At 42.8% G+C, this 13,963-nt stretch overlaps 1 protein-coding gene across 3 annotated transcripts in view; it reads right to left on the reverse strand.

The window, feature by feature from the left end:
• Nucleotides 1-13,963, reverse strand: part of Rftn2 (raftlin family member 2) — a 62,870-nt gene that overhangs the window by 41,583 nt on the left and 7,324 nt on the right. For all 3 annotated transcript variants that reach the window (XM_051190221.1, XM_051190222.1, XM_051190220.1), the window contains 2 exons: nucleotides 8,303-8,486; nucleotides 4,502-4,616 (listed from right to left, as the gene is read on the reverse strand). In XM_051190221.1, coding sequence (XP_051046178.1) covers nucleotides 4,502-4,616; nucleotides 8,303-8,486 — 299 coding nt within the window. The remainder of the gene's footprint in view (nucleotides 1-4,501; nucleotides 4,617-8,302; nucleotides 8,487-13,963) is intronic.

Consider the following 13,963-nt stretch of genomic DNA (forward strand, 5'->3'; position numbering starts at 1 on the left):
AATTCCACCACATTTGGCAAGAACTAGTAATTTTATAGCATGATTTTTGGAGATGGTTAACAATAATCTTTCCAGTTGGAGCAAGAGTAAAGACTGTTCCAGAATACTCCCCAAAATAACTGAAGCAAACACAATCTCACTTTTAAAGGAGATGTTAATTTAAAAACAAAAAGCACTATTTGGTGTTGATTAAGACAGATGTTAAGAGGCCAGCTCTTATAAATACACACATGTGAAGCATGGGCCCAGTTCATGCTGTGAGGAAGTTTTCTTATCTGCTTACTCTCTGCCTCTGACCTGGACCAAGCACACAGAATCTAATTTGATCCTGTCAGTTAGCACATAGGCTCGGAAGCAGATGATATGGAGTCAGGGAAATAAGTTGGGATTTTAGCAGTGGTGATTTTCATGTTTGCTACTGTTTCCATTCAAATACTTATGCGACTCTTATCTTATTTCCTCTAAGCACACAGTGCCCAAGATCTAAGGGTTTTCTCAGCTCTGTGTGAATGTTCTTTTTTTTTTAAAATTTATTTATTTATTTTACATATCAACCACAGTTTCCCCTCCCTCCTCTCCTCATGTTCCCATCCCCCACCTCCTTTCTAAGCCCTCTACCCTCCCCCCCAATCCAATCCTCCTCCACTCCTCCATCTCTATTCAGAAGGAATAAGGCCTCCCATGGGAGTCAACAAAGCATTGAGGCAGAACCAAACTCCCCCCATTCCATCAAGGCTGGACAAGTCATCCCACCATGGGAAATAGGTTCCAGAGAGCCAGCTCATGTGTCAGGGACAGATCCTGGTCCCACTGCTAGGGGCCCCACAAAAGACCAAGCTACATAACTGTCACCCACATGCAGAGTGCCTAGGTCGGTCCTATGTAGGCTCTCTAGCTGTTGGTCCAAAGTCCGTGAGCGCCCGCAAGCTCGGGTCAGCTGTCTCTGTGGCTTTCCTACTCATGATCTTGAGCCCCCTGCCCTGGACTCCTGGAGCTCAGCCTAGTGCTTGGCTGTGGATCTCTACATCTGCTTCCATCAGTTACTGGATGAAGGTTCTGTGATGACAGTTAGGGTAGTGTGACTGTTCTTTTTGTGACAGTGTTCTTCCATGTTCAGTTGGCAATACTTTCCAGGGGAAATGTCTTTTTATTGCATCATTTGATAGGTGTACTGTATACATTGATTAAATTAATAGAGAAGTAGAAAGGATGTTTTTTTTTTTTTTGAGACAGGGCCTGACTATCCTGGAACTCGATTTGTAGTCCTGACTGGCCTTAAACTCAGAGATCCTCCTGCCCCTGACTCCAGAGTGCTGGGATTAAAGGTGTGCACCAGCATGCCTGGCTCAGCACTGTTTTAAACATCTAAAGTGAACCTTGTAAGTGTTACTCTGGTGAGAGTTACAATGGAGGTGAAGATAGAAACCCTGACAGAATGAAGTGGGAGTTTTTAAAGGCAGGAAGAACTGGAGAAAAGAAGAGCAATGGAATTAAAAGGGCCACGCCCCTAAAAGGGCCACGCCCGGCTGGGAGGATGCAGGAGCCAGAACTCTGGACTGCACAGCCTCATTCCTTCCTCTAAGAGTTACATCCTGACATTTAGCACTGTGTACAGACTTGGACGTAGCCACACAGTTTCAACCTCCCCTGTGTCCTGGGAGAGAAGAGGGAGATATGAGAGGGCTCCCCATTCTGTGAGAGGAAAGGGGTAAATTTCTTGTCAGTGTCCTTCTAGGTATTAGATTTGATGGAGATGTTCAGGAAAACTTCTCTCTCGTACTATAGCACATACTTTTTTTTTTTTTTTGCATTTTAACTTGGAGGATAAATAATTTTAATCACATTTATTTATTTATTTATTTGTGTGCGTACAGGAACACGCATGTGTCATGGTGAGATGCACATGTAGTGGTAGGGGACAACTTTTCTTTTCTACCACGTGAGTTCCAGGGTTTGAACTCAGTTCCTGTCAGCTTTGATAGCCATACCTTTCCCTATTGGGCTGTCTTGCCAGCCTTAGAGGACTTATATTTTTAAATGTGGTATTTTAAAACCCCGAGAGAAGAAAAATGCAAACTGAATATAAAAATAGAGTGCACAGGGGTGGGGATCTAGTTCGTAGAATGCCTGCATGCAGGAGGCCCAAGTGTTCAATCCTCAGTACCACATACAAGGACACAAACTAAAATTAGAGTAGACATTAATAGAGAATTGAAGCTGGACTTGAGAACTAGCTGTTCAACAAGTCTTCACACAAAGTGGCTGTTCAGAAGTGCTTGGCATTCGCCAGCTGCTCTTGCTCACACCCAGGGCAATGTTGGGGTATTTTGCCTGTGTGTTTCCTGAAGCTTTTCACTTAGAGAAGAATCTGGGTAATCTACTGAAATAACTGTGCTTCTCTGTTTAAGTCTTTAACTATGCCCAGGGAGTCAGATTCAAAATAAGCCCTCCCGTGGTCATCTAGCAAGACTCAGTAGCTATATTTTTGTTTTCAAAAGAAGCTGTCTGGAGTGGATTTATTCCCAGAAAAAGAACTACCCAGAATAGTGGTAGTAAACAGTGTGTGTACCTGTAAAACCTGGTCCCCTGGACTTTTTCCACCATGGAGCTGAATGGTAACTTTGTATTTTAGTGGGAAATATCATTAGCAGTTAGTGGCGAGACACAAACCACAGACATTGATTCTCCACAAGTGGTTACTAAGCTGGAAATCAGCAACACAAACAAAGTTCACTGGTTCCTTGTCTCTTTATTTGTAACACAGGCTACTCTGGAACTCGGTCTCCCTGCCTAATCTGCCTACACCCTGGGACTACAGGCATAAACAACCACACCTTGCTCAAGGATTGTAACTGTGAGTTAGCATACCTCACTCCACTCTCATAATTGCTACCCGGAAGGAAGTGCTTTGGGTTTTTGACTCTATATGTTTAAATTAAATAAAGGCTAGCTGGATGTGGTGCTGTTCAATTTAATCCTAGCACTCTGGAGGCAGAGCTAGGCTGATCTCTGTGAGTTCAAGGCCAGTTTGGACGACATAGAGGGGTCTAAGGCAGCCAAGGTTTCATAGTGGCTGTCCATTTTTGAAAACAAAACCAACAAAACCAACTTCCCCATGAAAAACAACAACAAATAAAAGCTGAGAACTCATAAGTAGACCAATGTGACTAAACTTACACCAAAAATTCACACATACACACACACACACACATCTTGGTTTAGTCAGTCTACATTTACTGTTCAACTTCTAATTTATGCAGCTTCCAAATGATACATTAATTGCAAATTTTCCCTTGATCTCTTTTCAAGTTAATTTTTCTTAAAAAAAAAAACATAATTTGTTTTTAGACCAACTTCTCCACTCAGAATTGACTATGTTTGGCTTTGTTTTCTTTTAGTTTTTTTTCATATTGAAAAATTCCACCTCTGTCTCATCTGAAACTTCTGGAATCTATTTTCTATGGGACAATTGCCTCATTCCCTAAGTATTGACTAAGTTACAGTTATCCTTGCCTCTTGTCATGTTTGTTATTAAACTTCTTTTCTTTCTTTCTTCTTCTTCTCCTCCTCTTCTTCTCTGTAGACCAGGCTGGAGATCTGCCTGTCTCTGCCTCCTGAGTGCTGGGATAAAAGGCATGTGCCACCACTGCCGACTTCTTAGTAAAATTCTTATATGCAGTCAAACTTCTGCTAGCACTATTCTGTTTTATTGGCATTTATTTATGCTTTTGGGATGGCTAATCTTGATTATCTACTTGACTGGATCTGGAATCAATTTCACAGGCAAGTGGATGGACATACCTGTGAGGAATTTTCTTGCTCAGTTCGACTGCAGTGGAAAGGCCCACCGGCAATGTGGGTGTTACTTCTGGCGTCTGCCCCAATGGAAGGAAATGGAGACACAAAGCTTTTGCTCTTTGCTTGCTTACCTTCACGTGCTGCCAAGTCCATTTATGCTGGCAGCAACTGGCTGCTGCTGCTTTTGGCCCACATTAAAACCCAGTCCTTCAGCTTTCCAAAATGGACTGAAGAACCGCTGTTCTCCAGGGTCCCCAGGCCTGACTGGGACTGCTAAGGCTCTGGCCTTGTGGAAGGAGCAGCTTCTGGGTTTTCAGCCTTAGTATGAAGGTAGGCATTGCTGTCCTGCTGTGTAAATGAACCTGGCAAACCCTTTAATACACTCATCCTTTTTGTTCTTCCTCCAGAGATCCTTAACTAGTGGAGTTTCAGACTGTACAGTTTGGTTCACATGCTTTACGTTCTGAGTTCTGTACAAAAAGTAATTGCCAGTTCCCTAATCTTTTGGATCCTACACTGTAGCTAAGGCTGCCTGGAACTCATTATGTAGTTCAGGCTGTTTTTGAACTCAATATGTAGCAGAGGATGACCTTGCCCCAGTGACAGGATTACAGGCTGTGCCACCATGCCTGGGCTCTGTATGGTTTTCAGGTAAGAAAGGAAATTGTTTCTTAGTGTTCCACGAGGAACACACACCCAGTACCTTTTCAATGAGTTCCTTTGCTGCCACGTTTGCTTGTGTCTCGTAAGTGAGAGGACACTCCTCCATCACAAGTCTTGCATGCCTTTGTCCACCTGGGGCTGCTGAATGCTTGGGGCTGCAAAGAGAACACAGTATGGTCAGGGTCAGAGGCAAACTACTGCTTTCCACCTATGGCCATGGGAAAACCACAAGCAACTCAGAAGTAAGGTCAAGGCTATCATTTTGTTATTTCAATCCCAATGGGTCACTAAAACAAAATGCCACAGACACACAGTGATTTCTAATTTAAAGTGAATGAAGTATAAATAAAAAAAGAATGAAGCATAAGTTAAAAAAAAAACCCTATTTAAATACAGATAAATATGCCTGTTTCTCTCCTCTCCTTTTCTATACTGAGCTCCAACTTCTGCCAAGTTTTAGCACTTCTGAGTCTATTTAACACTAAAAGTTGGAAAGGTAGTTAGTTATACACAGTTGATGGGATGTGTAATCACAGCATAAGCATAAGTAAAAAGTGCCACATATACTTAGTAATGCTTGAGTTGAAAACATTTATATTCTAGTAAAAACTGAAGTCCATACACAATTGTGTGTGTGTGTGTGTGTGTGTGTGTGTGTGTGCACATATGCCCACAAGTAATTACTGAACAGCAGGTGACTGCCCTTTAAAAAGAAGCCAGGGGCAGGGGACGTGGCTCAGGGGTATAGTACTTGCCTAGAACTGCAAAATCTTGGATATGATCCTTAGCATGGAAAAGTCACCAAACTTTTTTCTTTCTTTTTAAAACTTAGTGTCTGAAGCAGACCTCAAACTTGATATGCAGTAGAGAAAGATCTTGATCTTTTGACCTCCTGAATTCCGGGATTACAAGTGTGTGACTGTGTATCTGGTTTGTGTGGTACCAGAAAATGAGCCCAGGACGCCCCACTTGCTAGGCAAGCGCTCTGCCAGCTGAGCTCCACTCCCAATCCGCCATCTGGAATTCTTTTGTTGATTCTCTGGGGATTTCACATGATGCACCCCAATCCCACTCATTTCCCAGTCCTTCCATATCTGCACTTCACCCTTGTAGCTTCTCCCATAAGAGAAAAGAAAAAAGCTCCACTTTGCCCATCTTTCCCACCTCTCCACAACCTCTCATTTGTCTTTGTGGCATTGGACCTGTGATATGACTCACTATATTCCTTTGCCCAAACAGCTTTACTCGCAAATGCTCATTGCAGTGAGTTGTTGGTCTGGCACACCATCAATACTGCACCTCAATGAGGCTCCTCTTTGCTCTCCTGCTGTTGCCCAGATCATGGAGACCCTGTGGCTATGGTTCCACAGAACCGGTCCCTTCATGGGCTCCAGTAGGTCATAGATGGGGTTGCTGTTGCGGTGTGCCCAACTCAAAGCCCTGGATGTGGGCCTGGGTGGTAGCTGAGTTGGTCATCCTGGGGCTCCACAGGAACACCCTCCCTGCTCAGGTGAGGAGCAGGGTCAGCTCTCCTGTAGCACTGGCTGGCCGGGGGCGGGGCCAGACCACCTGGAAATTTAAAGACCAGCTCTCTCCTCTTCCTTCCCTTTCCAATTTTCCTATTTCTCACCCTTTTCCTCTTTATTATGATTTTCTTTAGCTTTTACATTGATTGCTGTTGATCCACCACTATTAAGAGGAAGCACAACTTTTGAGATGAAAAAAATCATGTGTATATGTTTGTGTGTGTGTGTGTATGTATGAATGAATGTGTGTGTGTGTATATGTATGTGTGTGTATGTATGAATGAATGAGTGTGTGTGTATATGTATGTGTGTGTATGCATATGAGTGTGTATGTATATGTGTGTATATGTATATGTATGAGTGTGTGTGTATGTATGTATGTGTGTATGAGTATGTATATGAGTGTGTCTGTGTGTATATGTATGTGTATGCATGTATGAGTGTGTATGAGTATGTATATGTATGAGTGTGTATGTGTGAGTATGTATGAGTGTGTGTGTGTATGTATGAATGAATGAGTGTGTGTGTATGTATGTGTGTGTATGCATATGAGTGTGTATGTATTAGTGTATATGTATATGTGTGTATGAGTATGTATATGAGTGTGTCTGTGTGTGTATGTATGTGTGTGTATGCATGTATGAGTGTGTATGAGTATGTATATGTATGAGTGTGTATGTGTATGTATGAGTGTGTGTGTGTGTGTGTGTGTGTGTGTGTGTGTGTAGGAGGGCAATACCCCACAGTGTGCACATGGGTCAGAGGACAGCTCTGAGGAGCTGGTTCTGTCCTTCCATCTTTATGTGTGTTCTGGGATCAGGCTTGCACAGCAAGCAGCACCTTTACCCACTGTCCCTCTGCCCAGTCACACGGCCTAGACAGTTTCATTGTAGATGAAGAGTTGTACAAAGTTTTTTTATAAATTAATTTCAGGCAATACTGTGGCCCTTAGCAGTCACTGGAGAGTCAAAGCAGACATGGTGGTTTGAATGAGAACGACCCTCACAGGCGCACACTGGTCCTCAGTTGACCTACTGGGAAGGACTAGGAAGTGGGTGTGGCCTTGCTGCAATAGGGGTGGCTTCGTTGGAGTAGGTGTGTCATGTCACCTGAAGCTGACCCTAGGCGAGTGTTTCTTTTTCTGCCTTCTACCTGCAGATCAGGCTGTGAGCTCTCAGCTAATGATCCAGCACCATGACTATCTATACGCATTCTACTATGATAATAATGGACGGACCCTCTAAAACTGTAAGCAAACCCTCAATTAAATGGTTTCTTTTCTAACAGTTGCCTTGGTCACTGTCTTGTCACAGCAACGGAACAGTGACTAAGACAATTGTCTTCTTGTGGTGCTAAGGCTCAAACCCAGGGTCTTGAACACGTGTTGTGCCACTGAACTATGTATTCATCCCCAAAGGGAAGACCTTAAGACCCTACTTTGCATGTGAAAAGCTTAGGTTTAATCCCAAGGACCCCTGGCCTCCATTACATTTAGGGAAAAAGTTGCCAACATGTCCACCTAATTTTGAGACCTTGGTGGGGTGGTGCTTTCTGCCAGGTAAGGTTTATGATATGAGCTGGTTTCAGCTGCCGTTCTTAATGAGAATCAGTTGGAAGAGCTCAGAGAGAGTGGGCTGCATTGATTCCCTTGGTATGGTTAGGCTAATCGCCGCTCCTTATCTTCTGGAGGTTGTACAAAAGTTACCACACCCAGCTTTTTGGGGTGCTTCTTGGGTCTATCTCCTTCCTTTTGATCACTGACTTCTTCACTTAGTGCCTATTTATTTGACCTCAAAGAGTAAAGACAGTGATCAGGAGGGTTTTTGTTGTTTTGGCTCTTTTCTTTTGGCTAGAATCTTCCTTTGTAGCCCACAGCAGTGTCAAAGTTGAGGTCCTCATGCCTACTCACACACCCTGCTGGGTCCTGGGGTTACTCGAATCCTACATACACCACCATAGTTGGCTTAATCAGGGATTTTAAAGGTGTGGGTTTCCTATTCCAATTCAATTTCAGCTCTGAAAACTATGCCTTGAGTCATTCCCCCGAGGAGCCTTTATTCCTCATCATGCTTTCAAAATTTCTTTTCTTTTAGATTAAAGAAAAATTGTCAGGTGGTGGTACTGGTGGCCACTGTGGCACTGAACACTTTTAATTCCAGCACTCAGAGGCAGGTGGATTTCTATGAGTTCGAGGCCAGCCTGGTCTACAGAGAGAAACTCTGTCTCACTGCCCTCCCCCCCAAAGAAGCAAAAACCAGGCAATAAAAACAATGCCCATCCTTGAAGGCCTCTGATGGGACTTTTGTCAAGCGTACCTTACTTTCAAGCGGGACAGCACCACTCTGTACAGCTGACTTGCTGGGAGGAGTTTCCGATGCCCCACAGGCTGGATGACTGGGTGAATGGCCCCAACAACATAGCCCTTAAGATAATACTCTTCCACTTTGGCAACGATATCCAGAACTGAATTTATCTTGATGACTTCTGGGTTTGTTGAAGCTGAAATACCAAAAATGAAGGCAAATTTTCATATCAGTAATATTAAGTTCTACCTTAGTTCTACCTACATGCGATGATATTAGTGAACAAGAGAGACAACCACGCGGCTTAATTTTGAGTAAGACATCCTGACATGTATTCTGTATCCTCTATTTCAGGTGAGATTAGAGTGTGTCCAGGGTGGGATGACAGTAGATGAAGCCTGTTTCCAACAACAGCGAAGGTGGTTTCACCAACTTATTAAATAAAAGGATAGTAAGTGATTATTAACAATTAAATAATAACTGATGTCGAAGTAATGCTGCCAATATGTCCCAAAGCAGAGCTAGAATGCCTTATAAGTTATTTTACTCAATGGGAGAACTTTACTGCCTTTAAAAGACATCAAAAACATACATCAAAATAATAATTTAAAAAGCCAATCGTTTTTATGACTGAGCAAGATGAGAGGCATAATTTTTTAAAATACAGTTTATAAAAGTTTAAAAAAACTGGGCTGGAGAGATGGCTTAGAGGTTAAGAGCACTGACTGCTCTTCCAAAGGTCCTGAGTTCAATTCCCAGCAACCACATGGTGGCTCACAACCCTCTGTAATGAGGTCTGGTGCCCTCTTCTGGCCAGCTGGCATACATGCAGACAGAACACTGTATACATAATAAATAAATAAATCTTTTTAAAAAAAGATTAGTTTAAAAGAAGTTTAAAAACTAAAAAGGGAAGATACTGTATTTGCTAGACAGAAATTATAAAAAAAAGAAGAAGAAAGAAAACAGAAAAGTACTAGCTGTGAGTGGAAGTTAAGAGCAAAACTGTTTGGCGGCTGAACTGCCATGCCCACCGTACCAGGACCACACACCTAAACACCCGTGTCAGCTGGAGGAAAACAAAAAGTGGGGGTATGCAACGAAGACAAGGCTCTCAAGGTCACAGAAATATTAATTTAAATACCTTCATTTTCTGAAGGATTTCTCATTCTATGGAGGACAATTAAGGGCTATTATCTAGAAGTAGTCCTGGGATTGATTATCTTTTGAATAAGAAAGCATGTGAAATTAATCCCAGGTAGGGCTGGCCTGGCCCTGCATTCTTATGGCCAGTGGAGTCCAGCCCAGAGCTGTGTTGATGGCCTGAGTACAGGAAACAGGTTAAGAAGCAGATGAGGAAGAAGGGTCAGGGGAAGTCCCTGTCCCCTGACACTAACCCTCATGTGAGGGAACAATTCCCCCATCAGTGAGCACTCACGCCAACTTCTCAAATGAAAATGAGGCACTCATCAGAACGGTATGCAGGCCAGCACGAACCTATTTCCTTCCACTTTTATTCCCTTTTGGATTTAAACTAATATCCTGCATCTATTCTATTTTCTTCATCGTTACGAATAGAAATGAAAACAAGGAGGACTGTCCTGGAATCTGAAGAAACATCTGGTCTCCATGTAAACACCACAGATCTGTCTGTGCGGCAACCGTTTCATCATTTGTTTGGCTTTACTCTTTCTTAGCAAACGCTGACTTTTTCCAACAAAGCAGCTGAATAACTTTACAGCAATGTAGAACAGACTCTTAAGACCAAGGAATAAAATATAATGTAAGCTTATCTTTAGAACTGTGCGAATTGTACAGCGTTTTAGAGAACATTCAAGTCATTCAGTGGGTCACACAGCACGGGGCAGGAAGTGGAGGTCAGCATGGCACGCAAAAGTCCTTTCAGCCTTACACGGTGCATCTTTGCCATGTGACGGCGGCGTTCGGAACCTGTCATTCTGTTTTACCCCTCTAAGCCCCCCTCCCCTTCCTGTCCCACCCCTGAGTTAACCCTTCCTCTGCTGGCCATCCTGCACTGTGTTATAGTTATTTATGCGCCTGTCCTGGCTGTTCAACTGGGAACTTCTTAGGTCTAAGACTCCTATTGTATTCACATTTTTCTGTGCCTCACATGTTCCCTGGGTCAGCAGGTTAAGCAGAATTCCTGTTTGTTAGGACAACAAAGAGGTAAAATTAATGCACAAAGATGAAAAACCAATCCCTATTAGTTAGGGGAAATAAAAAACAGTTCAGTTAGTACAGAAAAGCAAAGGGGTAAAACCATGGTGGTGCCAAGGAACCGCCTTTCATTGTCTTGGTCACCATAGTAAGGGTGGTCAAGAGCACTTCAAGGAGTTGGAGCCATGGCTCATTGGTTAAGAACACCAGCTGCTTCCTCCAGAGGACTTGAGTTCAATTCCCAGTGCCTACATGGCAGCTTACATCTGTCTGTAACTCCAGTTCCAGGGGATCCAATACCCTCACACACACACAGAAGCAAAATACCCATGTACATAAACTAAAAATAAATCATTATTAAAAAGCAAAAAAAAAAAAAAAAAAAAAAAAAAAAAAAAACACCGTGAAAATCCAGAGCAGAAAGGCATATTCTTTTCAGAAAGCTCTAGCATGAGGCCTCACACAAGAAAAACCATATCATACACGAAGTGGGAAAAAAATGAGATAAAGCTGCATCTGGTTTAACTGGCTTCAATTGGAGTGAAATGTGGAGAGACGTTTGGAGACAAGGTTTTACCAAAATCAAAATGTCATTTATGGGCTGGAGAGACATCTTAGTAGTTAAGAGCATTGGCTGCTCTTCCAGAGGACCCAGGTTTGGTTCCCAGCACCTACATGGTATCTGATGCCCCCATCTGGCCTCCTCTGGCACTGAAAATGTGGTACGCAGGCATACATACCCACAAAAACTCACAAATAAAATAAAAATAAATGAATATTTAAAAGTCATAACTCATGCCATATGTGGTGACGTGTGACTCCAGTCCCAGCACTGGAGAGGCTGAGTCAGGAAGATGGAGAGTTTGAAGCCAGCCTGGGCTATACACTCTGAAGAATGATCTTGGGTGTCCTAGGAAAAGGAAACCTCAATTGAGGAATTGCCTGTATCAAACTGGCCTGTGAATGTGTCTGGGGGCATTTTCCTGATTGCTACCTAGTTGAGAAGGACCCAGCCAATGTGGGCTGCACCATCCCTTGGTAGGTGGCCTGGTCTGTCTGGGAGAGCTAGCAGAGACTGTGAGAGAGAGCAAGCCAGTAAGCATCTTTCCTCCATGTTCTCCCTGCCTTGAGCTCCTGCTGTGACTGATCTCAATGACGGACCACACCGGAAGTACAAGATGGAAGAAACCCATTTCTTCCAAGTTGTTTGTAGTCATGGTGTTTACTCTAGCAACAGGATGACAAACTAGGACAATATTTGATGACGAGGAACAGTGTGACTTTTATCCAAATGCTTTACTGAGCTGGCCTTGATTTTCTGCCTGGCATAGTAGTCATTATTAGGTGTGTATGTACATTCATGTGTTTGTATGTGCATGTGTGTATGTGTGTATATGTGTGTGTGTATGTATGTATGTTCACATGTGTGTGTGCAGACCAGGGGTCTTGTTGTCTATCTCCCCCTCAAATTCAAGAGTTTTCTGGAGAACTTCTTTTCATGTAATTTTTCTATTGAATGTTTGCAATTGCACTGAAGGCTGGGAGGTATTCAAACCTCTCACTGGTGAGGGCAGAACAGTACACACTGAGCAAGGACTTTTCAACGGCATTCAGAGTGGGTCCTTACATATCCGTGACAGGCTCAGCCTCTGAGGCCAGGCCTTTGATTTGTTGTTCGTACTTCGGGCAGTGATATCAGCGGCTCTATTACCCTTTAAACACAGGAAATTAGTGGGGAGGTGGCAGTTGTTTTGGTGGACTGCACAGACAGTGAGCAGCAGCTGTGGGCTTTCTTGCCGGCCTAAGTGCTGCACACACTCTTTAAGAGAAGGAACAAACAATGGGTGTTTACAGCCTTGGTGGATGTGGCTGGGAACTGTGACATTAATGCTACAAGCTCTGTAAATGCTATACATCCTACAGCGCTATTGTGAGGAGTCTGGAAGAAAGCAATCAGTAATTGCTTTGAAAATTATACAAATGCTAAGTGAATTTATATTGTCCCAATTAAAACTTGTTGAGGGTTGAAAAAAATTCTTTCTTTTCAAAGCTCCTAAGCTAAAATATCCATTGATACTTTTCATCAAGGACAAAGCTCGAACCTTTAAATGCAAGTCAGTGGACATGGTGGCTCATGCTTGTCATCCATACATCTGGGAGGCTGAAGCAGGAGGATTACTACAAGTTCTAAAGCCTGTGTTACATAGTGAGGCACGAGGCCTCAAAAACTATCTCCCCCCAAATCCCCACATGAAACAAACAATTCCCCTATCCCCCAAAAAAAACCCAAATTAGCAAAAAGACACAAAAAGTCACATTCCACTATAAAGCCGAGAATCTGTTAAACACAAAGTTTTCTTCTAACAACATAATTCTGTGAAAACAGCACAAACCATACAAATTTATTTCCACCAATTTGCCTCTGAAGATTGGTTTGTACTTATAAAATATATCTAAAATTGTTTTCTTAAATAAAAACAAATGGTGCAAACTCAGCAAGCAGCTTTTCCACAGTATTAAAGAGGAATGGTCTGGGAACCTCACGTTCTCCCACAGTTTTAAAGGGAATGGTCCAGGTACCTGCGTATTCTCCCCAGCAACCGTAGAACAGGGTAATAAGCAATGAATTCCAACATATGCCCAGTTCTATTTGAACATATCTGGTTCTTAATTCCTACAGACTCTTCAAGGTGGGTTTTTATTGTCTGATAAGGAAATTCAAGGAGAGAAGTTAGGGAATTGATCCAAATTGCTAGTAAATTCTGAGGCTGAGCTGGAACCCAGGCAGAAAGACATGGGGACTGGGACGTTCAAGTGCCCACAGGAAAGAAAACTTCATTGATTTGAACCATGTCTGTTGAACGTTTGTGAATTCAGGCGTGAGGTCAGTCATACCAACAGTTCTCAACCTTCTTAACACTGTGACACTTTAATATGGTTCCTCGTGTTTGATGACCTCCAGCTATCAAATTATTTTTGTTGCTACTTCATAACTAATTTTGCTACTGTTGTGAATCATAATGTAAATAGCTGATAAGTGATACTGGTGAAAAGGTCATTTGACCCCCAGGTTGAGAACAGTGATTTATATTGTTAAGTAATTTCATGTGTGGCTCTTAGGATTGTCTGATTTAATCTATGAGTGAGAGGTTTTAAGCACTTGAGAAATACAGGCTACTATGTAAATGACATTGACTCAGTACAGTTAAGTGAAGTAGTATTATGACAGTTTTCCTTTTCCTTTTCTTTTTTTCTTGTATCTTGGAAGCATCTTGGAAGCCCAGGCTGGCCTTGAACGTGGGGTCAATTATCCTACGTCAGCCTCCCGAGTGCCGGGATTAGAGGTGTGTGCCACCTTGCTTGGCATTGGACACACGTCAGAGAGACTCGTGGCAGTGGGGGAATCTTGTGACCTTTTTATATTTCCTTCTTCATGTACTGTGCAGCCTCCAGATCCCAGAATTCCTCCCACTTCTGGCCTGTGTCCATCCTGTC

Source organism: Phodopus roborovskii, unplaced genomic scaffold (genome assembly GCF_943737965.1).
Source record: "Phodopus roborovskii unplaced genomic scaffold, PHOROB, whole genome shotgun sequence".
NCBI lineage: Eukaryota > Metazoa > Chordata > Mammalia > Rodentia > Cricetidae > Phodopus > Phodopus roborovskii.